At 51.0% G+C, this 27106-nt stretch overlaps 3 protein-coding genes across 4 annotated transcripts in view; all 3 read right to left on the bottom strand.

Moving 5' to 3' along the window:
* Window positions 1-11316, bottom strand: part of LOC142819711 (interferon-inducible GTPase 5-like) — a 43369-nt gene extending 32053 nt beyond the window's left edge. Inside the window, exon 1 of the mRNA XM_075908285.1 lies at window positions 10178-11316. The gene's annotated coding sequence lies outside the window, so the exon portion shown is untranslated. The remainder of the gene's footprint in view (window positions 1-10177) is intronic.
* A 146-nt stretch (window positions 11317-11462) lies between these two features.
* On the bottom strand, window positions 11463-16005 carry LOC102446549 (interferon-inducible GTPase 5-like). 2 transcript variants are annotated; one of them, XM_075908281.1, is made up of 2 exons: window positions 15873-16005; window positions 11463-14650 (listed from the first exon to the last, which is right to left on the bottom strand). In XM_075908281.1, exon 2 carries the CDS (start codon window positions 14638-14640, stop codon window positions 13471-13473), a length of 1170 nt encoding a protein of 389 aa, XP_075764396.1. In that variant the 5' UTR covers window positions 14641-14650; window positions 15873-16005; the 3' UTR covers window positions 11463-13470. The 2 variants fall into 2 exon arrangements, with proteins under 2 accessions (XP_075764396.1, XP_075764397.1); XM_075908282.1 differs by lacking the exon at window positions 15873-16005 and adding an exon at window positions 15629-15852.
* A 658-nt stretch (window positions 16006-16663) lies between these two features.
* LOC102449248 (interferon-inducible GTPase 5-like) lies at window positions 16664-25366 on the bottom strand. The gene is made up of 2 exons (XM_075908283.1): window positions 25148-25366; window positions 16664-21494 (listed from the first exon to the last, which is right to left on the bottom strand). The coding sequence occupies exon 2, from the start codon at window positions 21473-21475 to the stop codon at window positions 20234-20236; it is 1242 nt and encodes a 413-aa protein (XP_075764398.1). The 5' UTR covers window positions 21476-21494; window positions 25148-25366; the 3' UTR covers window positions 16664-20233.
* Window positions 25367-27106: the final 1740 nt, after the last annotated feature.

Here is a 27106-nt window from a genome sequence, read left to right as displayed (position 1 = left end):
GAAGGGTTGTCTGTAAGTGAGAATAAGCTTTTCCCCCAAGGCCTCTGAGAGTGAGGGGTCATTTTCCAAGATAGGTTGTAGATTGTGTATAATGCATTGGAGGGGTTTGAGCTGTGGACTGTGGGTAATAACAAGTAGAGTTCTGTTATTTTCTCTTCTGGGTCTGTCTGCATGTCTGGGTACTTTTTTGGCTCTATCAACCTGTTGTTTCATTTCTCCAGGTGGGTACTTCAGTGTTAGGAATGCTCTATATAGATCCTGTAGGTGTTTGTCTGTGGGATCAGAGCAAATCTAGTTGTATCTTATGGTTTGGTTGTAAACAATAGACTGAGAAATGTGTCTGGGATGGAAGCTGGAGGCACGAAGGTAAGTGTAGCGGTCGGGGGGTTTCCGGTATAAGGTGGTGGAAATTTGTCCATTATTTAATTGTACTGTAGTGTCCAAGAAACGGATTTCCCATGTGGACTGGTCCAGGCTGAGGTTGATGGTGAGGTGAAAGTTGTTGAAATCCTTGTGAAATTCTTCAAGCGTCTCTTCCGTGGGTCCATATGATAAAGATGTCATCCATGTAGTATGAGGAGAGTAAGGTTGTTAGGGGACGAGAGCTGAGGAAATGTTGTTCAAGGTCAGCCATAAAGACATTGGCATATTGTGGTGCCGTGCGGGTGCCCGTGCCTGTGCCTCTGACTTGAAGATAGGGCTGTGCTGCTGACTTGTGTCTTCGAGCTGTTTCGATGTCCATTTGGTGGTTGGTTTCTAGCACAGTGCCCCAAAGATCCACTCTAGGGCTGGTTTTGTTCAACATCTATTAATGACCTGGCTGAGGGGATGGATTGCACCCTCAGCAAGTTTGCGGATGACACTAAGCTAGAGGGAGAGGCAGATACGCTGGAGGGCAGAGATTGGGTCCAGAGTGACCTGGACAGATTAGAGAATTAGGCCAAAAGAAATCAGATGAGGTTCAACAAGGACAAGTGCAGAGTCCTGCCCTGGGGACAGAAGACTCCCAGGCATTGGTACAGGCTGGGGACCGACTGGCTAAGCAGCAGTTCTGCAGAAAAGGCCCTGGGGGTTACAGTGGATGAGAAGCTGGATGAGAGTCAACAGGGCGCCTTTGTAGCCAAGAAGGCTGATGGCATATAAGGGTGCAGTAGGAGGAGCATTGCCAGCAGATCCAGAGAAGTGATTACAGGGGCGGATGAGAGTTTTGCGGGGCCCAGGGCAGCACAATGTCGCGGGGCCCCCTTTGGAGAAAAAATAGAAAAAAAGGCATCAAATGCGCAAATGTAAGGCTATTTTCATATTACATGTGAATTGGGTAAATTTGATAGAAACTTAATTTAGTTGGATAATTTTATTTTAATTATATTGCAATTCATTCTTAAACAAAATCCTGCATCAATTACAAATTTTCATTTGTATTTAAGTCTATTATAGCTGTCTAGCTCTTTTGGCAGCACATTCTTCAATTATATCATTAAAGTCCATTTCTTTACACAGGTCGTTTTCAATCGATATAATTGAAAGACCTACAAAACGCTCCTGGCTCTCAGTAGATCTTAAGTAATTCTTCATTAGTTTCAATTTAGAGAAACGTCTCTCTGCCCAAGCTACTGTCACTGGACTAGTTAGAAGTATCCTAAGAGCGTTATAAATATTAGGACATATGTCTTCCATATTGTTTGAACAAATTATTTTCAAACAATCATGAACTGTAATACAACTCTCTCCCCTTTCTTCTTCTGACCTGCCCCCCTCCCCTCAGCACAAGCCCCTTCCTCTCCCACCCCTTTCCCCTATTTTTCCCCCTTCCCCTCCCCCACCTTCTGCCTGCCAGTTTGCGGGGCTGGAGTCTGTGGAGCCGCTCCAGCAGCTGGCCCAGGGCCATGAGACCATAGTAACCACAGAGCTCGAAGCCCCAACGCTCTGGGCGGGACCCGCACGCAGAGGCACCGGAAGCCACATTTATCCTCTGGGCTCAACATCCCACCTGCCTGGGAAATGTAGCTCCCCAGAGCAAGCTGCACGTGGCCAAATTGGTGATTCCTGTGTGTCCGGGGCCATTGACTCCTAAGAATCTATCACCTCAGTAATGCCAACTCCTTTAGAATGGAGGCTGTGATTATCCAGCACCAGCTGAGGTAGAGCAGGCACTTTGTGCACGTGTGATATATTTTTACCAAAACGCCTGCCTGCCCAAAGGTTTCTCAGCTTTTTTTATAAGCCTCAGAGGGGGGAGCTGAGTTAGTCTGGAACAGGAAAAACTTAAAAAACAACAAATAGTCTAGTAGCACTTCAAAGACCAACAGAACATGTAGATGCCTTCATGGGCAGAAGTGGGTTGTATCCATGAAAGCTTGCGCTAACATCTACATGTTCTGCTAGTCTTCAAAGTGCCACTAGATTATTTGTTGTTTTTTAAGTTTTTCCTTTTTTATAAAGTACTTTTTTGAAAAAAATTATAAGTACCCCCAATGCACACCCCCCTCCCATAGAGCCAGGCACCCAACCCATCACTCTAGCCCAATGCCCCACCCTTCCCGCAGAGTTAGGCACCCTCATTTCCTTCTCCCCCATCCTAAAGCACCCACCTCTCCCACAGAGTCAGGCATCCCAGTCCTTCCCCATCCCAATGCATCTACGCCTCCCCCAAAGCCAGGCACTCCTAGCTCCCCCAAATCCGCGTCCCACAGAGTCAGGCGCCAGAAGTAGGGAATGGGTAACCCTACCTTTAAAATGGCCGATTGCAGTTTGCATAGCCTGCCAGTCGCCCCCGGCTCGCTGCAGTGCGTGGGGCTGGACTCCCACCCCAGCCCAGAGCCACCAAAGATCGGGATTCCAGGACGTGCACGCATCCTGGTTTGCTGTGGCACACACAAGTGACCTCTCCTCCAAGCTCTCTCTCTGGCCCGCTCACTTTCTTCAGCTGCGTGGCCCCGGCTTTTGAAGTGCCCACGCAACTGCGGAGCATGTGCAGCAGTTTCGAGGAATGCCGGGCAGCCCAGCTTTTGATGCCGCGGCTGCCAGCGTCTTCTTGTGGGGATAGGGGGACGGGCTTTCCCCGTCACACCCCTCCTCCTCCAGCAGCCGCCAGCCGGCCTTTTTGAAACATTAGGGTGTGCCTGGGCACGCCTATGGGCACAGGGCCTATTGAGGCCCGAGGCAACTGCCCTGCTCGCCCTACCCTATATCCGCCGCTGAGTGATTATTCCCCTTCATTCGGCTCTGGAGAGGCCACATCTGGAATACTGTGCCCAGTTCTGGGCCCCCCACTACAGAAAGGATGTGGACACATTGGAGAGGGTCCAAAGGAGGCGAACCAAAATGATTGGGTGTCTGAAGCACATGACCTATTAGGAGAGGCTGAGGAATTTGGGCTTCTTTAGTCTGCAGATGAGAAAAGGGAGGGGGGATTTGAGAGCAGTCTTCAGCTTTCGGAAGGGAGGTTCCAAAAAGGATGGAGAGAGGGTGTTCAGAGTAGCGATGGATGGCAGAACAAGGAGCTCAAGTTGCAGAGGGGGAGGTCTAGGTTGGATATTAGGACAAACGATTTCCCTAGGCAGGTGGTGAAGCCCTGGGCTGGGTTCCCTAGGGAGGAGGTGGAATCTCCAGCCCTAGAGGTTTTGAAGTCTCGGCTTGACAAAGTCCAGGCTGGGATGATTTAGTTGGTCCTGCTTTGGGCAGAGAGCTGAACTCAATGACCTCGCAAGGTCTCTTCCAGCCCTAAGATTCTATGATTCTTTGATTATAGAAAAAAGTTGAGATAGTCCATTAGGTTTTGTTGTTTTCCTTGTTTAGGGGTTTGGAAATCATGTCTGAGCTGGTTCATTGTTTTTCTTTTTGTAACTAAGGATTACAGGCCAGAGGCTTCCCCATGTCTATTTCACTCCCTGGCTTTTCAACACTCAGGGTATGTCTAGACTACAGGGTTTTGTCGACAAAAGTGGACTTTTGTCGACAAAACTATACCTGCGTCTACACTACCACTGAGTTCTGTCACCATAACTTCAGAACTCAGCAGTTTTGTCGATGGCTGTGAACCTCATTCTACGAGGAATAACGCCTTTTGTCGACAGAAAGCATTATTGCATCTACACGTTCCATCTGCAACTTGCTTTGTCGACAGAACTGAATGTAGTCTAGATGCTCTTTGTCGACAGAAGCTTTGTCGACAGTATCTGTCGACAAAACTTCTGTCGACAAAAGCCTGTAGTCTAGACGTACCCTCAGTGATTTACTATGTTTGCAGCAGTAGTTTTGTTTTGTTAATAAAAATGTTTTCCTTTTTGCTTTGATTAACTGGCATTGGTTGATGGTTGCGTCCTGAAACCTACATGTCTGATTATCCAGGAGGAGCAGAGCCCATTGTTCTCTGCGGATTCCCTCTGTTTGTTTTCATCAACTCCAAGGAAAATGGAGGCTGGGGTAGGGGAAGAGCTTTGCCTTAGGGCGGTGATTCCCAATTCCCTTCTCTGGAAAAGGGTTTATTTGATATTTGTTTACTCACTTGGGTGGTGCAGCGTTTTCTTTTGGATCTCAGGGAAACTGCGACCGGACAAGTTTGTCTCTGGGGAGTTACAGAGGCAGGTTCTTACAGAGTTTATTGTGCTAGCTGACCCCCGTCTCTACACTTGACGTGTCAGGTTGGGAAATTAAACCATGACAGATGCTCTCAGTGATGTTCCTGGCATCACTTCCTGCATCAGGACACAAATAATCCCCAGTTCACCTGGATGTATAAACAGCTGTATTTAACGGAGGCATGTAGTCTAGACACACCCTAAGAGACCTGATCTCTCTGTGGGCTCTTGTGGAACATCAGGGCCCCTACAGCTGTCTCTTAAGGGGAGAGACCAGGGGTGGCTCTATTTCAGTGGTTCTCAAACTATTTGGCCCCTGAACCCCCAGCTCAATGTAAACCTTTCCAGCTGCTAATGGAAACTCACCATTAATTACATAAATATGAGCAAGCCATTTTGCTAGCACGGCAGGTAGGGAGAATGGGTTAATTTAAATGATTGAACAGATCAAGTGTGTTAACTCATGTTAGTTTTTCAAATTTCATTTTAAATACAGTAAAATATTAATTTATCTCCAACACAAAAGATTTCAATGTTTTCTTTATTTATGGCAGGGCTGAGGAACCTTTTTTGGGTTGGGAGCCACTGACCCACAGAAATATCAGTCGGGGACCACACAAGTGCGAAGCAAAGAAACTCCTCCCAAAACCCCCATCCTCACAAAGGTGGTCCCTAGCTGAGACACCTCACTCCTCTGGCACTCCAGCCCCAACGGGGCGAGGGGAAGGGCAGGGACTACTGAGGGTCCGGGCTTCCCATATGCCAGAGTTGCTTTTTTGGTGGATTTTATGGACCCCCTTATGTTTTGGGGTGGAACAAAACTATGGGGTTCAGTGTGCAAGACAGGGCTGCCAGTGAGTGGGATAGGGATGGGGTATAAGAGCTGGGAGGGAGGTGGGGGGCAAAAGGAGGGAGAAGTTGAAAGATCTGGGTGTGAGGTAGGGATGGGTGCAGGAGTAGGGTGTCTGGCCAGGTGGAGGGAACAGGAGCTATGGTGGATGCAGGAGCAGGATGGGGGTAGGGCAGCGGTTCTCTTACTTTCTGGGCTCTAGAGCCCTTTACATGCGTAAAAATTTATGAGGAGCCCCAGCGGCCCACTGAGTGTATGTGTTGTACCTATCGATGTTGGCCACATTAGACTTCCAAATTTTGCACATATATTTATCAATTCATGTGGGTTTGATCCATAAATAATAAAAATCAAATCATTTACTTGTACAATACTTTTTTATTCAGATTTTAAAACACAACATTTTTTATAAGAAAAATTACTGCATTTTGCCCAAAATCAAAACCAATCATTATTTTTAGTGAGAAGAGTGGGCTTACTTTCTATTCTTACAAAGTTCTCCAATGTCTGGCTTGATAGAAGAAAGTTGGATTCGCATGTCTGCTTCTGCATCCAGTCTGTTGCGGTATTTAGTTTTAGTTCGAGGTGAGTCTCAATTATGCTTTTGAAGGCTTTCCAGTTTGTCAACCTCGCAGAGCCCCTGGAGATGTCTCGTGGAGCCCTGGGGCTCCGCGGAGCACCGTTTGAGAAATACAGGGGTAAAGTGTTTGGCCAAGGGGGAAGATGAAGAAGCAATCTTGGGGTACAGGTTGGACCTCCCTGGTCCAGCACCCTCGGGACCTGACTGGTCCTGGATGAGCAATTTTGCTGGACCTGGGAGGTTATTTCAGGCCCCCTGCTGCCACCCCACACTGGGCTTCATGGTTCCCCCCCACCCCTGTAGTCCAGCTGAGCAAAACATTGGTTCTGTGTCCCCCAGCCCAGCTTACCATGCACTGCTTCTCCGTACCCCCTCCCCAGCCCAGCTGCCTTCCAATGTCAGCACCCGCCCACCCCTCTTTCCCCCACCTACCCCATGCAACCAGCCTTTTGCTGTGAGCAGGGGCATGTACTTGGTGCGGTTCACCCCCGTTCCTGACACTTGCCCCTTCTGGGGCAAGAGGGAGACCCTAGTGCACATCTACCTTGAGTGTGCCAGGTGACAGCCCCTCTTTCGGCTCCTCCAGAACCTCAACAAGAGGTTCCGGCTACACTTCTCTCCTCAACTCTTAATTTATGCACACCCCATCTGTGGCCCCACAAAGTCATGGGACCTCCTGGTCAACCTCCTCCTGGCTATAGCCAAGATGGCGATTTATAAAACCAGGGAGCAGAGGTTGGCCGAGGAAGAGGCCTGCGACTGTGGGGCTTATTTCTGCTCCCGCATCCATTCATGCAACCAAGCAGAGTTCCACTAGGTGGCATCTGCTGGCTCTCTCAAGACTTCGGGGGGTAGTGGGCGCTGTCCGGGGTTCTCTGCTCTGTGTCCCCATCTGGGTCCCTCGTTTTAGCCATTTGACCTTGTTATAGCCTGTTCAGCTGACCAGCACCCAGTGACTAAAGGGTTAACTAATGTCTCCCGTACCTAGCCAGGTATTGGATGGCCAGCTAATAACAATGCAGGTAGGAATTTGAAACTGGAAAAGAGGAGTGTTTCTCTGTTTCTTTATTCAAGATTTAGAGTGGTTTCTTCCAAGTCTGAAGGAGATGGGAGACCTGTCTCTTTCTAAGAACAGACTTCTTACAATGTGTAGGTAGGGAAAAGTTTAGATAGTCCCTCAGGATTTTGTTGTTTTCCTGGTCTGGGAATTTGGAAATAATGTCTGAGCTTGTTAAGTGTTTTTTTCTCTTTTGTAACTAAAGCTGCTAGCCAAGGGGGTCCCAATGGCAGCTCTTTCCATCTAGCCAATTTACTATGCTTGCAACTGTAGCTTTGTTTTGATAATAAAGGATTTTTTCTTTTTTCTAATTAATTGGGATTGGTTGAGTTTTGTGTCCTGGAAGGTCTGTCCATGTGTATCCACCTGCCTGACTGAGGAGTCAGCTACCACACATTGCAGCTTGTTTTTCTCTTTTCAAGCTCTTTGGGGAAAACAGAGCTTGGGGTGTCCTCAGGTTGGTTTTGAGTGTCCACCCGTTTGTGGATTTAAAAGTACTTGATGGTGACAGTGGATTCTCCAAAATCTGGGTATTAGGATTTTGGGGGGAGTTTTTGTACCGTAGCCTGTAAAATACAAGGTTTTGGAGTACTCTTGCGGGCCCCAAATTCTGCATTCATTGTGCCAGAGTGGGGAACAGCCTTGACAGACCTCCACACCCATCTCTGATTTTCTTTTTTTTATCCCCTGGAATCAGTTGGTGTTCTGGGTTCTGTGGATTGTCTCCGTAGGCTGGGGGGGAGGACTTTTAGATGTGAGTGGGCTAATGCTTGCTCACCTTCCCAACTCCATTAGGAGTACTTTTTTGTAACCTTCGGCTCTTACCCTGTCATAATGCCTAGAGATCTGTGAGACTTGGCTCTGCATGTCATTCAGATGAATAGAAACCTAAAATGATAAAAAAAAATTGGGTGGCACCCGGGAAATGGATTACAAACTGCCTGACAGCTCTCCAGGTGTCACTGTAAATGGGGAACAACTTTGGGCAGCTGGGACTGGCTGTGTTTGAGCTTTGCGCTGCCCGCAGAGACTGGGTGCTAGGCCTCTGCTATTTAACATTTTCTATCCATGCAGAAAGCAGCAGATCTTTACATTTGCAGATGACGTACAGAGCAGGGGAGCAGTAAATAACGACTAGGACAGGTCAGACATGCAGATCACATGACAAGCTGGGCCCAGGCGGACAATACATGTTGTTATATGTTACAGTATCAATGCCTGCAGCTAAGAGCAAATCATGGGAGTCCTGGTGGCTAATACACCGAACAAGAGCTCTTGCCTGGAAGTTAATAAACTTGCTTTACTGCTGTGCCCACTCCTCCAGGCGTCCCTGAGGGTATGTCTAGACTGCATTCCTCTGTCAGCCGAAGGATGCAGATTAGGCAGGTCGACATTGCAAATGAAGCGGGGATTTAAATATCCCTTGCTGGAGGCATAAGGGATCTGTCAAAAAAGGCTCTGTCTCAACAGATCCCCCTGTAGACTGCTGCTTTTTGCTGACAAAGTGCTGAGTTGGCAAAACGTGGTGGCCATTTTTATGCAAATGAAGTGCGGGATATTTAAATCCCCACTTCATTTGCAATGTTGACCTGCCTAATCTGAATCCCTCTGCCGACAGAGGGATGCAGTCTCGACATACCCTGAGGCTACGTCTACACTGGCCCCTCTTCCGTAAGGGGCATGTAAATTTCAAGAGTCGTCGTAGGGAAATCCGCGGGGGATTTAAATATCCCCCGCGGCATTTAAATAAACATGGCCGCCGCTTTTTTCCGGCTTTTAAAAAAGCCGGAAAAGAGCGTCTAGACTGGCCCCGATCCTCCGGAAAAAGCGCCCTTTTCCGGAGGGTCTTATTCTTACTTCAAAGTAAGAATAAGACCCTCCGGAAAAGGGCGCTTTTTCCGGAGGATCGGGGCCAGTCTAGACGCTCTTTTCCGGCTTTTTTAAAAGCCGGAAAAAAGCGGCGGCCATGTTTATTTAAATGCCGCGGGGGATATTTAAATCCCCCGCGGATTTCCCTACGACGACTGCTGAAATTTACATGCCCCTTACGGAAGAGGGGCCAGTGTAGACGTAGCCTGAGTGTATCCCGCTGACTATGCCAGATGTTGCTCTATCAGGAGGCTCGGATACATTCTGTGAAGCCACGCCAGATGCATAAACATAAGGGCTGTGTCTACACTGGCCACTTATTCTGGAAAATCATCCGCTTTTCCGGAATAACTTGCTAGCTGTCTACACTGGCCCCTTGAATTTCCGGAAAAGCACTGACGATCTACTGTAAAATCATCAGTGCTTTTCCGGAAAAACTATACTGTTCCCATTCGGGCAAAAGTCCTTTTCCGGAAAACTGTTCCGGAAAAGGGCCAGTGTAGACAGCACAGTAGTCTTTTCCGCAAAAAAGCCCCGATCGCGAAAATGACAATTGGGGCTTTTTTGTGGAAAAGCGCGTCTACATTGGCCACGAACGCTTTTCCGCAAAAAGTTCTTTTCCAGAAAAGCATCCTGCCAATGTGGACGCACTTTTTCTGAAAATGCTTATAACGAAAAAGATTTCCGTTTTAAGAATTTCTGGAAAAGGGTGCCAGTGTAGACATAGCCAAGAGGTTTATTGCCAAAGCATAGTACGCCTTACAGCTGTCACACATTACTAAATATGTATTTCTCACTGCGGAGAAGCAGGCAATTAAGCAAGCAAGCGAGCAAGAATCCAATGCTTATGCCCCTTTGGCTACAGACGGTCCTGGACATCCACATGGCCTTAGATCCACAGGTAGGGCTGTCTGTTCAAGCAGTGCCTTTTAGCTGTTTTATAACCCTTTCTTTCTGAGAGGCACAAACATGCACAAGCAGATTCTAGCAAGAAACACCACAGCTATCCAATTCCTACACATGTCCTTGTTACCCCAAAAATATTCTCACTGGAGACCATCCAGGGTTACACTTGTATGGGTTTATTTCCACTAGGTAAAATTAAAGAGAAGAAAGCAGCCACCAGACTAAAGAAGGGAGAACTCTCTCTCTCTCACCCACACACTCAGACAAGCAAGCACCCCCCCCCTTCCATTCATTCACACCCATTCATTCCTGCCCTCAGGCACTCACACACTTACACAGACATATGGGTTGCAGAGGGAGCCAAGGCATGTGAATCCTGGAGGGTCTGTCTTCTCTTCATGGCTGTGGAAGCTGGTCAGGAGGAGAGACACTGGAGAGGAGCTTCTCCGGAGCAGGGGAAGGAAGAGAGTCTCACATGTGCTCCTTCTCTTTATATAGTGTCCAATGGCTCCTGTGACTCATTCCTCATCAGCAGAGGGCAGGCCCAGACTTCCCTTTATCCAGCAGGGAGCATGCCCAGACTGTCAGCAGGGAGCATGCCCAGCCTTCTTCAAACACACTCTCATACTCATGCTCTCTCTCCATTCACTGGGGGAGACTGCAGCTCAGGGAAAGTTCCAAGCACGGGGCTGAGAGTTACAAAGATCACAAAGTTGCAGCTCACAGTAAGTTTCTGAGAGTTTTATTTTTCATTCAAAACTGCAGGAAGCATTTATAATAGGCATGCAGAATCCAATGTCCTAAATTAGTATTTGACCATCTGAGTTGATTAACTAAGATTACTAGAGTTAAAAAAAAAAAAGCCCTTGAGCTTGCAAAAGGTGGTGTGGGATTTTAATTATAGAGGGAAATCATGCACTGTAATGGGTTCTATTTGAAACATGGGAAAGTCCGTCCTGCAGGAGGGACGACTGGACCCATGTCCAACTAATTACTGGGGACAAATAATGACAAACAGGGCAAGAAGTGCAGGCTAAAGGTTTATAACTAGGGAACCGGATGGGGACACCGAGCAGAGAACCCTGGGCAGCGCACACTGGTCCTCGAAGCTGACAAGGGAGCCAGCGGACACTGCCCAGAGGAACTCTGCCCGGATACATGACACAAGGGAGGAACAGAAATAGGCCCCGCAGTCGCAGGGAACCCCCTTGTCCAGCATCCTCCTCCTCGTGTTATATAGAGCAGCTTTAGCCAGTGCCAGGAGGAGGTTGATGAGGAGGTCCCGCGACTTTGTGGGGCCACAGATAGGGTGTGAGTAGATGAACAGATGGGGGGAAAAGTGCAACCAGAACCTCAATAAGAGGTTCTAGAGAAGCCGGAATAGGGGCTGCAACATGGCGCATTCAAGATAGGCATGCGCCAAGTTTTCCCTCATGCCGCAAAAGGGGCAGGTGTCAGGGATGGGGGTGAACCGCGCCAAGTACACTGAGAGTTACACAGATTATAAAGTGATAGAAATGTAGCCGTGTTAGTCTGGTGTAGCTGAAACAAAATGCAGGACTATGTAGCACTTTAAAGACTAACAAGATGGTTTATTGGTGATGAGCTTTCGTGGGCCAGATCCACTTCCTCAGATCAAATAGTGGAACAAAATAGTCACAACCATATATACCAAAGGATACAATTAAAAAAATGAACACATATGAAAAGGACAAATCACATTTCAGAACAGAACGGGGATGCAGGGGAGCAGGGTAGATGTCTGTGAGCTAATGGTATTAGAGGTGATAATTAGGGAAGCGATCTTTGTAATGGGTAAGATACCCAGAGTCTTTGTTGAGACTCACGCATAGAGTGTCGAATTTTAGTATGAATGACAGTTCAGAGGATTCCCTTTCAAGTGCAGATTTGAAAGGCTTCTGAAGAAGGATGCAGGTAATTAAGTCGTTGAGACAGTGTCCTTTCTGGCTGAAATGGCAAGAAACTGTTTTTTCTTTGTGATCCTGTCTAATATCTGTTTTGTGGGCATTGATCCTTTGGCGGAGTGTCTGAGATGTTTGTCCAATGTACAAAGCAGACGGACACTTACGGCACATGATAAAGTTTGACAGAGATCACAATAAGTTGCAGTTTAAAACCTTAGACCTTACAGTTTGGTGTAGTTTCAGAAAATCCATGTATATAAGTCAAGTAAGCTCAGGTGGAAGCTTTTTTATGCAACAGTCCTTGGACTTAATTATCTCACAACTTTGTTTATGCAGCTAAGGAGGCCTTGAGCCAGCTCATCACTGGTTAGAACCGGCCCACTGCTGGCTCCAGCTGAGCCATCTGCAAGAAACAGCAGGGGTAACTAACGGTCACACCTGACAATGGGGATGACCGAATGGGCGGGGCTGTCATGGGGCTGCCCCAGTGGTGAGAGGGGAAAAGGGAACTTTTGCAACAGAAACCCCAGCTCTCCCAGTGATTTTAAGGGGCAAAGATCTGGGCAGGGAAAAAATCTCCCACCTAAAGCTGGTGATTTCCAGGCCTTGAATGTGGCCAGCACCAAGTGGCTCAAGCAACAGAGATTCTGAGGCTCTGATCTTCTCTCCACCGCCACCCCTTTAGACTCTAAAATCTGGAGGCATAGTCCCAGAGGCTATGTCTACATTACACTGCTTTTCCAGAGCAATTTGCGTAGCTTTTTCTGTTTCTTTTTTTGAAAGAGGCTTTTCCAACATATGGCCTGTCTACACTGGGCCAAATGTCAGAAAAAAACTCTTTTTCAGAACATCCCTCCTGCCTCGTAAAACGAGGTTGACAGGGATGCTGAAAAAGTGTGTCTGGTTTTCTGAAAATTTTTTTGGAAGAGAAGAAACATTCCCTGGATGCAGCAGAGTTTTTCCAGGATAGTTCCTGTATCCCGGAAAAACTCTGCAGTGTAGATACACCCAGTGAGAGAGAGAGAGAGAGAGAGAGAGAGAGAGAGAGAGAGAATTAGTTAGTATTAGTTTAAACTCCTCCTGGGTGACAGACACTGAACTGAAAAAGCTGTTTGGCTGCCAGCATGAGAGCATCCACACTCGATCAGTTCAAATTCACATCTGGGCTTATAGGAAAAAGCTTTTGCACAAGGAGAAGGCCTTTGACTTCTCACCTCCAGTGACCATTGACTCCAGTGGAGCTACAGCCCAATGACCCCAGCTGGGATCTGCTCCATTGACTTCAGGGGAGCCATGGCCCATTGCCCCAGCTGGGATCTGCCCCAGTGACCCCAGTGGAGCTATTACAGCTGATTTGCCCCTGTGGAGGGACCTGGTCCATTACTGTGGGTAACATGCTCAGACACTGAAGCGCTGGAGGAGCCCAGAGGGACCCAGGTAGACAGAAGCGGGTTCAATACAATTTTATTTCTCTTGTATGAATGTCAAAGGGAAAGCTGCTTTGTGGGGTGGAACCGCAGAAGCGCTGAGTCGTCACCACCAGGTCTCCTTCCTTAGGGCACTTTGGCAGGTTTGCAACAATGCCCCTGGATGGCTTATGGGGCTGGAACATGGGACCCCTGCAGGGAGAAACACGAATCTTCCCTGCGTGGAGTCCAAGGCCGTGTCCACTAGACAGGCCCCTCCCGTGCGACACCTGAATTCTAGATGCTTTTTTTCCCTTCTGCCTCCAGGGCTTTGCTCAGCACCCGCCGGGTATCGTCAGCCACAGAGGCCAAGCCCTTCCACAGCATGAAGTAAGTGGCGAGCAGCGCCGCCCCTCCGGACACCATGGCCCCGAAGATGGGGAGACGCTTCCACGAACACTCTTGTACCATCACTGTGAATCCCACCGTATCCACCAGCAGTCTCAGGGCCATCATGGGGGTCGGTCCCAAGGTGGACATCACAGCCTTCAGCTCCTCCACCGGTTTCCCAACCTGCCGGGCGAGTGCGGAGAGGGACCTGTTGTCCACCCCGAAGCGGCTGTAGTAGCGGAGCAGGTGCTTCCAGAAGATGAAGAAGGTGCCCAAGAAAGCGAGGCCTGGGAGAGGAATGGCAGCGAGGAGACAGGAGAGAAGGGCTGGTTTCCAAATTTCCCCCTCCAGGGCGGCTTTGTTCCGGATGATGATGGGGGAGGCGACGGCCGGCAGGCTGAGCAGGAAGGCGAGTCTCTTCAGGCCCGGCAGGTCCTTCTGCAGCGTCTGCCGCAGGAGGGGAAAGTCGTAGCTGTCGGGTTCCCAGGAGGACACGACAAAAACCTGCGGGTGGCCCACTCCTTCAGCGGCCAGGCCCCTCCGGCAGTCCTCCCGGATCTCCTGCAGGATCCGCTCCTCGCTGTAGCTGGAGGGACGCTGCCGCCGGGAAGCCTCCAGGTCCATGTCGGCTTTGGAGCGCACAAAGTAGAACCTCTTGCCCATGCCCTGGATCTCGCGGGCCAGCTGGGCGTGTGCGGCGCGGAAACGCTGGGAGCCGACGAGGAGGAAGAAATCGAATCGGCCCAAACTGAGCTGCTCACAGTAGGTGTTCAGAGGGAAATGGGATGTGCCCGCCCCTGGCAGGTCCCAGAGGGTGACGCCTGGCAGGACAGGGTCTCGATAAGCCATTGTCTCCGTCACGGTCTCTAGCATCCCAGTTTCAGCAGCACCTTCATCACCAGCACGCAGCCCCCGCAAGGCGTTGATGAGGGAGGACTTCCCGGAGCCTGGCTCCCCCGTGATGGCGATGTGGAGCGTGTGGCTGTTGAACGACTCCGGCGTTCTCTGCTGCACGTCGGAAATCGCATCTGTCAGGCTCCCTTGCGAGACTGCGGCTTGGAATCTTGCGAGAGCCATGGTGCTCTGTCTGCGGCAGAGCGGGAGAAACATTTCAGCCCCACGTTAATGCTCCCCTTGGAAAATCCTGTGTTGACAGCACATAGCTTATGCTGGCAATGTCAAGCCCGTGGCAGTAAGGAAAACACACATTTGTTGTGACCTGTGTCACCTTAACTCTGCTCCTCACACATCTGGCCCAGGCACGGAATGAGGCAGGGCCAGTGTGAAAAAAAAAAACCCAAAAATCCTTTCATGGCTGTAGTCATGATTTCATGTCTAATATAATCGTGCGTATGAATCCTGCCTGAGATCAGCCCCCTTTGTGCCAGGCACCGACCAGACCTGGACCAAGATCAGGGCCCCATCATGCCAGTGGCGGCACAAACCACTCCAAAACCAAGGCCCCTGTCGGGCCGGGTGCCCAACTCGCAAGCAGAGGCAGTGGGTTCCATGAGCCCGTGGTGTCCCGGCACCAGGAATATTACCCGCTGGGAGCCAGGCTCCATCAAAACTTGCTGCCTGCCCTCTCCTGCCTCCCCCCACATGGTGATTTACAATATCTTGGAGGCTTCCGCCTGCTGCTTGCTGCCAGGGCTGCTGGCCTGTGCATCCCTGCGGCCCAGGGTCTCTGCACGCCGCTCCCAGCATGGAGACCCCCTCCCGCCCCACAGCCAGAGGGGGGTGCCCCCAGGTAGGCGTGACATCCCCACCGCCACCCCCTCCCCCTCAGCCTTCTGTGCACTCCACTCCCTCCAGAGCCTGCCCCCTCTCCCCCGTCCTGCCCTAAACTCCCCATAGCCACCCCCACACTCTCCCCCACAGCCTGCAGTCAGGGCCCCACCCCCTCCCAGAGCCGGCTCCCCTCCCCTCCCCAAACTCCCTCCCTCCCTCGGAGGGTGCGGGGTCTGGGCACCACCCGCATTCCTGCCGCTGCGGCCCACGGGGGCCTGGCCAAGCGCGCAGACACGGAGACAACCGGGGGGGGGGGGGGGGGGGATCCCGGTACCTGCTGCCCTGCGGGGCGCGGGAGGGGCCGTGAAATGGCAGAGCGGGGCAGCCCCCCCCCCCAGCCGCTTCCGGCCGCTCCCGCCTCCCCCCGGGGCCACTGGACGCGGAGCGCCCCGCTTCGTGCGCCCTGTGCCGGCTGCGCGCCCGGGCCAGAGCGCGCCGGGATCGGGGCCGGGGGCAGCGCGCAGGGACCGCGCGGGGCGCTGAGGAATCCCGGCCCGGGGACCCCCCGCTCCAGCTACCTTCCTCCGGCCGAGCTGCGCGCGGGGGAAGCGAAAGCGAAAGCAGCGGGGCTGCCGGGCAGGGGCAGGTCCCCCCCCCCCCCCCCGGCCGCGCTGGCAACGCCCCGCTTGGGGCATTTCCGGGGGGCTCGCTGTCCCCCCCCCCCCCAGCAGGTTTCACACACACCCCACCAGGGTCCCACACGGGCAGCAGGGTCCCGCGCAGGTTGTGTTCCCGGGGGGGGACACACACACACACATACACACATACACATACACACTCACACTCACACCCCCATCCCCAGGGTCCCGCGCAGGTTGTGTGCGGTGCGAGGGCAACACACACACACACACACACATACACACCCACACACCCACCCCCAGGATCCCTGGGGGGCAGCGTCACAGCCCCTGTGCAGGGGCCAGGTTAAGCGCTGGCTGGCCAGCCCGGGACTGGGCCCACTTCCCCCTGCTCTAACCACTCCTCAATCCAGCCCCGTCCCCCTGCCCTGGGCGCAGCGCACACTAGGGCAGGGCCTTGCCCACCCTTTGGCCCTGGCCCCCCGCTCAGTGCTCAATGCAAACCTTTCCCAGGCCACCCGCTGCTACTAACGTAATTACCCCCCAGGCACGGTGCCAGGCCGCAGCCGGGCAGGGCGCTGTCGGTTCACCCGTAGGAAGGGGGCTATTCCTGGAAATCCTTAAACCCGTCGAAGCGCCTCCACTTTGTCGGGTTAGTTCATCAAACTTCATTTAAAAACCCTTCTCCTGCGGGACAGAGTGAGGCCACCGCGTCCCGCAGCCCCCCCGTGCTGGGCAGTCTCGCCTCCCTTTGCCCTCCTCCCCCCCTTCCCGCCCCCGTGTGCTGGGCTGGGCCCTGCGAGGCCTCAGAGCGCCCCCTCTGCAGCAGGGAGGAGAGGGCGGGGCCTCGGCCCTCCTCGGCAGCCAGGGGGTGAATGTGGGGAGCCAGGTGTGGTGGCCAACAGCAGGGGCAGGGTGGCCTCTTCTGGGGTTCTGGGTGGATTTTGTGGCTCCCCTTGGATCTGGGGTTGGGCCAAAAGTGAGGGGTTCAGTGTGGGAGCTGGGGCTGGCAGTCAGTGGGATAGGGCTGGGGGTGCAGGAGCAGGCTGGGAGCAGGGTGTCTGGCCGGGGGAAGAGGGCAGGAGCAAGGGAGGGTGCAGTGTGTGGCCAGGAGAGAAGGTGCAGGAGCGGGCTGGGGGTAGGTGTTTGGCCAGGGGGGAGGGTGCAGGAGTGGGCTGGGGGTGCGAGGTCTGTACATGAGGGGAAGGGGGCAACTTACCTGCCTTTGTGCCCCCCTCTGCTCCCAGGCACCTACGATTCCGGCCAATGGGAGCAGCAGGGAAGTGTCCAGTCAGCACTTCCACACGCTGCTGCCCCCCCAGCTGAGGGAGAGTGGCAGCCCTGGAGCCGCTTGTGCTCCTGGTGGGGAGACTCAGGGCTTTCTTCCCCACCCCCCAGTGGGAAGCCGGCGCTGGCTCGCCAACCTCGTGGGTGTGTGTGTGGGTGGGTGGGTTATGTCAGTGAGAGCCACTGACTTAAAGGCAGCAGAACTTTATGCCCTTGAGCAGCGATCACATTGAAGTCTTGGGTTTAAAGTGAAACAAAAGGTGCAGCACTTCAAAGACTAACAAGATGGTTTATTAGGTGATGAGCTTTCGTGGGCCAGACCCACTTCCTCTAATCAAATTGTGGAAGAAAATTGGCATGACCATGTATACCAAAGGAATATAATGAAAAAAGTGAACACATTACTAAACTGACAAATCAGATTTAGTTTAAAGTGACACTTACGCCTTTTGTTATCGCACTGGGGGTTAGCAGTGTTAACCTGTGGGACTCCCTGCCACTGGGAATCAGCGGGCTTAACCCATAAGAGTGGCCATATGGGGTCAGACCAAAGGCCCAACTAGCCCAGTGTCCTGTCTGCTCAGAGAGTCCAATGCCAGGTGCCCCAGAGGGAGTGAACAGAACAGGGAATCCCCAAATGACCCCTCCACAGTCACCCATTTCCAGCTTCTGACAAAACTCACCATATTTCCTGCCCCTGGGAACCAGTGGGGAAGCTGTGGGGTTAACCAGCAGGACTATATCTACACTCTATGACTATGGCCATTCTTGCGCAAGAACCCGCAGAGTGTCCACACTGCCTGCCTGCTCTTGCGCAAGAAGATTTACAGTACGGCGTCAAAAGAGAGGGCTTCTTGCGCAAGAGCTACGCTCTTTTCTAACAGGTGTAAGCCCTCTTGCACAGGAGCTCTTGTGCAAAAGGGCAGAGTGGACGTGCAACAGGGATTTCTTGCACAAGAAAGCCCTGTGGCTAAAATGACAGTACTATGCAGCACTTCAAAGACTAACAAGATGGTTTATTAGGTGATGAGCTTTCGTGGGCCAGACCCACTTCCTCTGATCAAATTGTGGAAGAAAATTGGCATGACCATATATACCAAAGGAATGCAATAAAAAAAAGTGAATGCATATAAAGTTGACAAATCAGATTTTAGAACAGAGGCAGGGTGGGGCGGAGGGGGGGGAAGGTTAGTGGCTATGAGATAATGATATTAGGGGTGGTAATTGGTAAAGCAATCTTTGTAAGGGGTGAGGTAATTAGCATCTTTGTTAAGGCCCATTTGTAAAGTGTCAAATTTAAGCATGAATGACAGTTCTGAGGTTTCCCTTTGAAGTCTGGAGATAAAGTTTCTTTGTAGTAAGATACATGTAGCAAGGTCATTGAGAGAATGTCCAAGCTGGTCGAAATGACAAGGAACTGTTTTTTCGTTATGAAAATGTCTGGTGTCTATTTTGTGGGCATTGATTCTTTGGCGAAGAGTCTGAGAAGTTTGTCCAATGTACATAGCAGATGGACACTGTTTGCACATGATGGCATAAATTATATTTCTGGATGAACAGGAATATGTGTTCTTGATCTTCTAACTGACATTGTTAGGTCCTGTAATGGTGTCAGCAGAGTAACTATGTGGACAAAGCTGGCAACAGGGTTTGTTGCAAGGGAAAGTTCCAGGGTTGGTGTTAGTGGGGTATGTCCTGTGGTTGTTGGTAAGAATCATCCAGAGGTTAGGTGGTTCTCTATAGGAGACTATGGGTCTGTGTCCCAGAGCCTCTTGGAGTGTGGTATCCTGTTCTAGTATAGGTTATAGGTTATTGAAAATGCGCTGGAGGGGTTTAAGTTGGGGGTTGAAGGTGATGACAAGTGGTGTTCTAGTGTTGGTTTTCTTGGGTCTGTCTTGAAGTAGATGGTTTCTGGGTATTTGTCTGGCTCTTTCAATTTGTTTTTTTTTTTTATTTCACCGGGTGGGTAATTGAGGTTTATAAATGTTTGGTAGAGATCCTGAAGTTTCTGGTCTCTGTCAGCGGGATAAAAGCAGATGCGGTTGTATCTAAGGGCTTGGCTATAGGGGATGGATCATATGGTGCATTCTGGATGGGAGCTGGAGGCACGTAGGTAACTGTATGAGTCAGTGGGTTTTCTGTAGAGAGTGGTATTTAATTTTCCATCTGTGATTTGTACTGTGGTGTCCAGGAAATGGATCTCTCGTGTAGAATGGTCCAGGCTGAGATTGATGGTGGGGTGTAGGTTGGTAAAGTCTCTGTGGAAAGCATGAGATTATCACACAATTATGGGATTAGGATCAAACTGCTCTTTGGATCAACTGATGTCAAACCCAGCATCATTACACTCCTTATATGCGTGTGGCTAACTCTTGTGATGCCTGCAGTATTTGGATTTCCCACTAGAGATTCTGGAGTTGTATGATCATTGAAGAATTTCCGTTTTTACTTCAAAAAGAACTTTCTAGCCCTAGTTTTAGTGGTGCTGCAGAACGGCAGGAAAAGTTGCCCAGCACAGCCTCAAAACGGGAGACAAACAAAGAAAAATATTTTTTCAGTCTCGTGATGTTTGAATGCTTCTGGTTGACGCTACTGGGAGATGCTTGTTCCAGGGACCTCACTGATTTGTAGCCTTGCTGATACATACAAACAGCTCGTCGGCTTTACTTCTTCACATCCAAGGCGGGTGTGAAAGGCCACAGAGTGTGCTCCAGGCACTGGCCGGCCGGCCGTGCAGGCCATGTACTAAAGAGACACCAGCTGAAGGCAAAGTTGGTTGTGACACCGAGTTACATCCACTGTAGATCGTGGTGCATCTGGTTGGGTTTCCTGCATTAGATGTTTGGCTGCTCTAACAGTCCACCAGAAAGCCTAGAAACTTGACACTCATGGTAGGAAATTAAAGAATGAAAATGCTGCTTTCTTTTAGCTTGATTATTAACATGCGAGGTAGGGGGATTATGGTCCGATCTCCAGCTGGGATTGAGTATCTCATCCACGAACACGTCTGCTGATCACTGAAGCTTTTTCCTGCCTTCCCCCAAAGCCGTCTGCCGAACTCTTTCAGCATCTTCAGCCATTTCATTGACAAAGTGCAACATCATGAAGTAAGTGGTTGTAAAAGACATTCCTGCAGCTAACAGGGGACCAGCGATTGGTATGTTTGCAATTAATGCCGGGACAGCCTTCTCCTTTAGCAGCAGTTTGATGACAATGTCTCTGGTTATGTCGCTTGCCCTGGGAGATGTGATAACAGCCTTCAGCTCTGCTATCGGTTTCCCACACTGCCTGGCCAGAGCAGCTAACGAGCCGTCGTCTAGGCCGAAGTACTTGTAGAAGCTGATCATGGAGCATAGCAGGAAGGCGATATCACAAGCGACAGGGAGCACTGGGAGAGGCACGGCATTGATTAAAGCCGACACCAGAGATATGAGCAACACCAGCTTCTGCAGAGAAGCTTTCTTCTTGTCGATGATGTCGGCAGACAGGTTAGGCAGACTGAGCAGGAAGGCGAGTCTCTGCAGGCTTGGAAGATCATCCCGCAAAGCCCTGAGCAGAGCAGGAGCATCGTACTGCGTGAAGTCACAGCTGGAGAGAAGGAAAATCTCAGGGTGGCTCATTCCTGCCCTTTGCAGGTTCTCCCTGCAGTCTGCCCGGAGTTGCTGCAGGACCATCTCCCGACGGAACGTCCTGGGGCGATCCCTTTCTTCGTTGCGCAAGTCGTCGTCCACCTTGGAGCGCACAAAATAGAACCTCTTGTCCATTCTCCCGATCTCCCGGGCCAGGGTGGTGTGGCTGCATGTGAAGCGCTCCGAAGCAACGATCATGAAGAAATCGTAGCTCTTGAAATCTACCTTGTGCAGGTACGTGCGTGAGTGGAAATCCGGGCCCCCAATGCCGGGCAGGTCCCACAGCCTCACCTTGGGGTGGTTCGGGTGGGGATAAACAGTTGGCTGCTTTGTCGTTTCTGTCACCCCAGTGGGGGCAGCCCCGTCGTCCTCCGCCGTCAGGCCCCGCAGGGCGTTGATGAAGGACGATTTCCCCGCCCCCGTCTCTCCCGTGACTGCGATGTTGACAACGGTGGATTCAAATGACTGTAGCTCTGCCTGAGCAATAGAAGCCACGTCAGCCTGCCCTTTGTCTTGGAAAAGAGCCACGAACTCCTCAAACACCTTTATGACATCATTGAACAGATCCTTTGGCTCCGACCCAAGATCCAGACCCTTCATGAGCGCAGAGATGGACCCCAGATCCATGGCACCTGCAAGGGAGCCCCTATACCCAAGAGAAGAAAAGAAAAAGGGGCATTTCAGGGAGTGTAATTGTAGCCTTAAAAACACACAGCGGCTCATGTAGCACCCTACACACGTGCAGCAGAGAGCCGGTTTCACTTCCACCAATGTATATGCTGAAAATTGCCGCCCTGGCTCCAAGGTGCTGATTAGAATTCGATTCTAGGCCAAAGTTTTGACAAAGAACATTGACGGCTTGTGTTTGAACAGCCAGAAACGTTTGGTGTCTCAGTGTCTACTGGCATCACTGTCTACCCACCCCCTCTCAGATTTTCTGATCCTCCATCTCTTCCCACAGCTGTGGACATGTAAATCGACACAAATGTGTCAAGCTCATAATTTTACACAACAGGGAAACCTGAAATCACTAGACATGCAATAAACACTCAAACCAAGATGTAAGCAGGGTCTGAACGACTACTTGCAGTGCACCCAGCTTCATGCCTGCCAGGTGTGAGCTGTAAGACTGGTTCAACCTATTTCCTTTCCCCCTGTTTTAAGGATAGACCTAAAGCAGACTCCATAAGGAGTCTCTTTGTTTTACCAGTGGAAGCAGGAATCTTTTGGCCATCCTAGGTGGCGGCTAAGTGTTGAAATCCCTAAGGCAATGTCTACACTGGCAGGTTCTTGTGCAAAAATGGCCGTTCTTGCGTAAGAACCCGCAGAGTTCACACTGCCCGCCCGCTCTTGTGCGAGAAGATTTGCAGTACAGCGTCGGAAGAGAGGGCTTCTTGCGCAAGAGCTACGCTCTTTTCTTACAAGTGCAAGCCCTATTGCACAAGAGCTCTTGTGCGAGAGGGTAGTGTGGACGGGCAACAGGAGTTTCTTGAGCAAGAAAGCTCTATAGCTAAAATGGCCACCAGAGGTGTCTTTGTGCAAGAGAGCGTCCACACTGCCATGGATGCTCTTGTGCAAAAGCACATGGCAGTGTGGACGTGTTCTTGCGCAAGATGTTCTTGCGCAACAACCCGCCAGTATAGACATAGTCCTTGGGTATATCGACACTGCAAGCTTTTGGTGCAAGAACAGCTGTTCTTATGCAAAAACTTGTGGAGCGTCTACACTGCACGTGTGTTCTTGCACAAGTAAATTGACAGTAAAGCGTCAGAACAGAGGGCTTTTTGAGCAAGAGTTATTCCTCTCCCCACAAGGAATAATCCCACTTGTGCAAGAACTCTTGCGCAAGAAGGCAGTATGGACGGGCAACAGGAGTTTCTTGCACAAGAAACCCCTATGGTTAAAATGGCCATCAGAGCTTTCTTGCTCAAGAGAGTGTCCACACTGCCATGGACGCTCTTGCGCAAAAGCACATTTCTTGCACAAAAGCACATAGCAGTGTGGATGCACTCTTGTGCAAGACATTTTGTGCAAGAACTCTTGTGCCAGTTCTTGCACAAGAAGCCTGCAGTGTAGACATAGCCTAAGAGCTGAATTCACTGGTTTGGCCTGGAGTCAGACCCATTGTGACTGGTGGGCAGCTGGTAGGAGCAGTGGCAGGTGGCCAGCAGGATGGCTGGAAGGAGCAACTGGTGGGCAGCTGGCAAGAGAAGTGACAGGCAGCCAGCAGGTTGGCTGGTGGAGCAAGTGGATCACAGGAGCAGCACAAAGGTGGCCTGGCCTTAGGCTCAGGGAGTGGAGTCATCAGGGTGACGTGTTGGGGTTCGCACTGACTGGACAGAGCTGTAAGTGGCCATTTGAAGTGGGGTACGGAGAAAGTTTGGGTAGGTGAATGGGACCCTTGCATGGTTGGACTAGTGAGCCTGAGGGGCAAAGGACATGGCTCAATCCATATGAGCTGGGGGGGGGGAGGGGGTTATGAACTCTTTAAGGTATTTTCCCAAGTTAATACCATGTGACTTCTCTCTCTCTTTCATTAGAAGATTCTTTTCTACCTTCAGATTCTGTGCTTGCCTCTCACAGGCGCCCAGGCTACTGGGTGGGGGTTCAAGCCGGTTCTGTGTGGGATGGATGAAAAGGAACCCCTAGATATTGAACCCAGCCCTGGTTGCTGCCAGCACTTCTTGGCCGAATGGTTACACTGACAGTGCTCTAACTTAAAAACCAGGTTCTGCCAAGCCTGCATTTGGGCCTTTTTTCTCCTCTGCGCAGGTTCCAGTGTAGCTCCAGGTTTCAGATCTCCGTGTGGGGTGAGCAGAGATGGCCGGTGTCCTTATTCCTTCGTTTGCAGGCCTTCTAATTGACAGGAACTGCCATTTGATTTTGCGAAGAGGAATTCAGGGTCTGAACCCGCAGTTCTGTTTTGTCGCAGCGCTGGGGTAGCCTGACGGGGATTTACTGTAACTGAGACTCTCCCTAGTTCCTTGTACCTTCCCCCACCTCAGAGCTCCACAGCTCCACCTTGCCCCTGTCTCCCTCAGGCCCCCTCCCTGGCTTCAGCTCATCCCCCTTGAACTCCCTAATTTGCCCCCACAGCGCTTCTCTCCCCAGCTACCTCCAAGCTTCCTCTCTGTCGCAGCAGGAGCAGCCACCAGTTTTCTTCCGTGCGGAGGCAGGAGCAGAGTGCAGGTGTTTAGTTAGCGGGGTCGGACCCTGCCCGGCAGTGGCAGGGCTGCAGGAGAGACGCTATCTGCTGCGGGTGGTAGCTGCCAAACCACTGGGGAGGTGACTGCTCGGCCCTTCCCCTCGCCTAGTTGATAACAGCAGGGCCACAACAAACCCTGGAAACTTGTTCCACTGGAATCCAGTGTTCAGAGCCTCTGACCCCAAGGGGAAGCTGGTTCCCTGTCACCAGGGTGATAAGGGCAGGGCCAGAACAAACCCTGGAAACTTGTTCCACTGGAATCCAGAGTTCAGAGCCTCTGACCCCAAGGGGAAGCTGGTTCCCTGTCACCAGGGTGGCGGGATGCCCGGGCACCTCAAGCCAAAATTTCAGACGACCTAGAAACCTCCCTCGTAAGCGCTGAGAGTCCCGCTGAACCTTGCGACCAATCTCGTCATCTTAGGGCCGAAGGGGGCAGCCGTTTGGTGCTCCACGCCACACAACTCCCGTGATTTTTCCAAAATCGTGGACATAAGATAAGTGCCACAGCGTGTCAGGGTTTCTTTAGTACCACGCGCCCTGCCAGAGAAAGGGAGCAGGGCCGTGGTTCCCCAGAAACGCCACGCCATAAAAACAGTGAGTCAGCTCCCCTCCCCCACCACCCCGAGCTCCCCAGCCTGGGGAAGCCCAAACCGGAACCTTCACGGGTGGGGGTGGCTGGTCCTCAAGGGAATGCGGGGGAGGCGGGCTGCTAAACCTGCCTGGGCGTAAAGCTAATGGAAACTCTTAGGCTAAGCCTACATGGCCACTGTACCGCGCTGCAACATTCTGGCTCATAGGGTGAGAAACACCTCCCCCTTCCCGAGCACAGCAAGTCCCGGCGCTATAACAGTGTAAACGGGCTCCCAGCACTGGCGGCTGCTCCCCTCCTGGAGGTGGTTTACTTAGAAGGCTGGGAGAGCCCCTCTCCCCCTGCACTCCAGTCATGGCCACGGTTCACTGGAATGTGCTGCCCTGGCTGTGCCCTTATTTTAGAAATGCAGCCAAAGCCCAAGCAGCTCAAATGCATCCAACCCCCAAGAGCCAGCAGCCCCACCCTCTGGCAGCAGCGTGGTGCAGTTGATCAGGGGACGTACCTTCCACAGACTGGACTGGTGCACCCTGCGTCCCGCTCCTGGAGCCCCTGCTGGGTCCAGGGAACCAATCTTTGCAGCTGGAACAAATTCGGCGTTTAGGGAAACTCTCAGGGCTTTACTTCAGGAGCTGAACCCAGAGAAGGAACTGACTTTCTCCTAGCGATTGTAGAGGTTGCAGGGATAGTGAGGTGGTGGGTTTGAGCTGAAAAGGGAGAAGCTTTTTGTACTTAGGGGTAGGGCCAGATTTGATCCCTCCCCTACCGGAAACAGAGTTTAGATAAACCCTGTCCAGTTTTACTTTTCATTTCCCTTTTCTGTGTCTCAGCTGCAGGGTGAATCATTCCTTCCGGGCAGCAGCCTTCTGCCACATCTGAAATCCCAAACTCTCTGCACACATTAACTACCTGGTGCATAAAGAGAAACATGGGAAATTGTTCCCTTGCCGAGATGTCTCCCCCTCTCAGAGATCAGGAGGGGGTCTGATTCTCTACCACAGAATCGTAGAACTGGAAGGGCTCTCGAGAGGTCATCAGGTCCAGTCCCTGCCCTCATAGCAGGGCCAAGCGCCATCTCGACCATCCCCAATAGGTGTCTGTCCAACCTCCTGTCATAACCAAGAGACCTGGAGTTGACCAGCAGCCTGGTGACTAAGGGGTTAACTATATCTCCTGTTCCTATCCAGGTATCTGGTCTGTCAATAGCAATGCAGGTAGGGATTTCAAACTGGGACAGAGGAATTTTTAACTTTTCCCTCCTTTGTCTGAGTTAGAGGGTTTCTTTCCCAAGAAACAGGGAGCTAGGAAGGCCCGTCTCTCTCCAAGAAAAGTCTTCTCGCAATGTGTAAGTAGGTTAAAGTTTAGTTACACCATCAGGTTTTATTGATTTCTGGTTTGGGGATTTGGAACTGAGGTCTGTGCTGTTAGAAATGTTTTTTTCTTTCTTTGAACATGTTTTCCCCCCTCTCTTTTATAATTAAGTTTTGAGCCCATGGAAGGTTCCCCCACGAGTATATTAATTAGTGGCTCTTACCATCTAGCCACCTCAACTATGCTTGCAACAGGAATTTTGTTTTGATAATAAAAGTTTGTTTTCTTTTTCTTACTAACCGGTATTAGTTCATTTTTGTGTTCTGAGAGGTCTGTCAGTCTGACTAGGAGTCAGCTACCACAGAGTGCAGCTTATTTTCTCTCATCTTTCCAAGCTCTACGGGGAAAAGAACTTGAGGTACCCTGATTTTTAGGGAGGGGATTCCCCAAGTGATCTGGTCCCTGGTTTTCTTGGAATACTTGTGTGGTGGCAGTGGATAGTCTCCAATGTTGAGGTATTAGGATTTTGGGGAAAAGTTTTTTGTACCAAAGCCTGTAAAGACAAGGTTTGGGGGTGCTTTGGCGTGCCCCTCACTTCTGCCAAAGTGAGGAACAGCCTTGACACCTGCTCTTCAATATCTCCTGTGATGGAGATTCCACAATCTCCCTGGGCAATTTATTCCAGTGTTTAACCACCCTGACAGGAATTTTTTCCTAATGTCCAACCTGAACCTCCCTGGCTGCAGTTTAACCCCATTGCTTCTTGTCTGTCCTCAGAGGCCAAGGAGAACAATGTTTCTCCCTCTTCCTTGTAACATCTTTTTACATACTTGAAAACTGCTCTGATGTCCCCTCTCAGTCTTCTCCTTTCCAAACTAAACAAGCCCAATTCTTTCAGCTTCCGAGGTTTATGAGGAGGAGCAATGACTCCAGCTGGTACAAGATAGAGGAGAAGAGGCCAAACCCAGAACCACCCTGATTTAAACTGACTGTGGATCAGTCCTGGACATTTCAGTACCCCCAGGAGGGCGAGTCACTAGATCAGGGTTAAAAATTCCAAGGTGCCAAAGTGACATACTTCCCGCCCGCTTTTGCATAAGAAGATTTACAGTACGGTGTCAGAAGAGAGGGCTTCTTGTGCAAGAGCTACGCT

The sequence above is a fragment of the Pelodiscus sinensis genome, chromosome 24, assembly GCF_049634645.1.
Source record: "Pelodiscus sinensis isolate JC-2024 chromosome 24, ASM4963464v1, whole genome shotgun sequence".
Classification (NCBI taxonomy): domain Eukaryota; kingdom Metazoa; phylum Chordata; order Testudines; family Trionychidae; genus Pelodiscus; species Pelodiscus sinensis.
Note: the sequence above shows the minus strand (reverse complement) of the source record. Positions and strands in the feature narration are given on the sequence as shown.

Coding starts and splice junctions, on each gene's coding strand:
- LOC102446549 (XM_075908281.1), bottom strand. CDS start 14,640: ATGGCTCTCGCAAGATTCCAAGCCGCAGTCTCGCAAGGGAGCCTGACA.
- LOC102449248 (XM_075908283.1), bottom strand. CDS start 21,475: ATGGATCTGGGGTCCATCTCTGCGCTCATGAAGGGTCTGGATCTTGGG.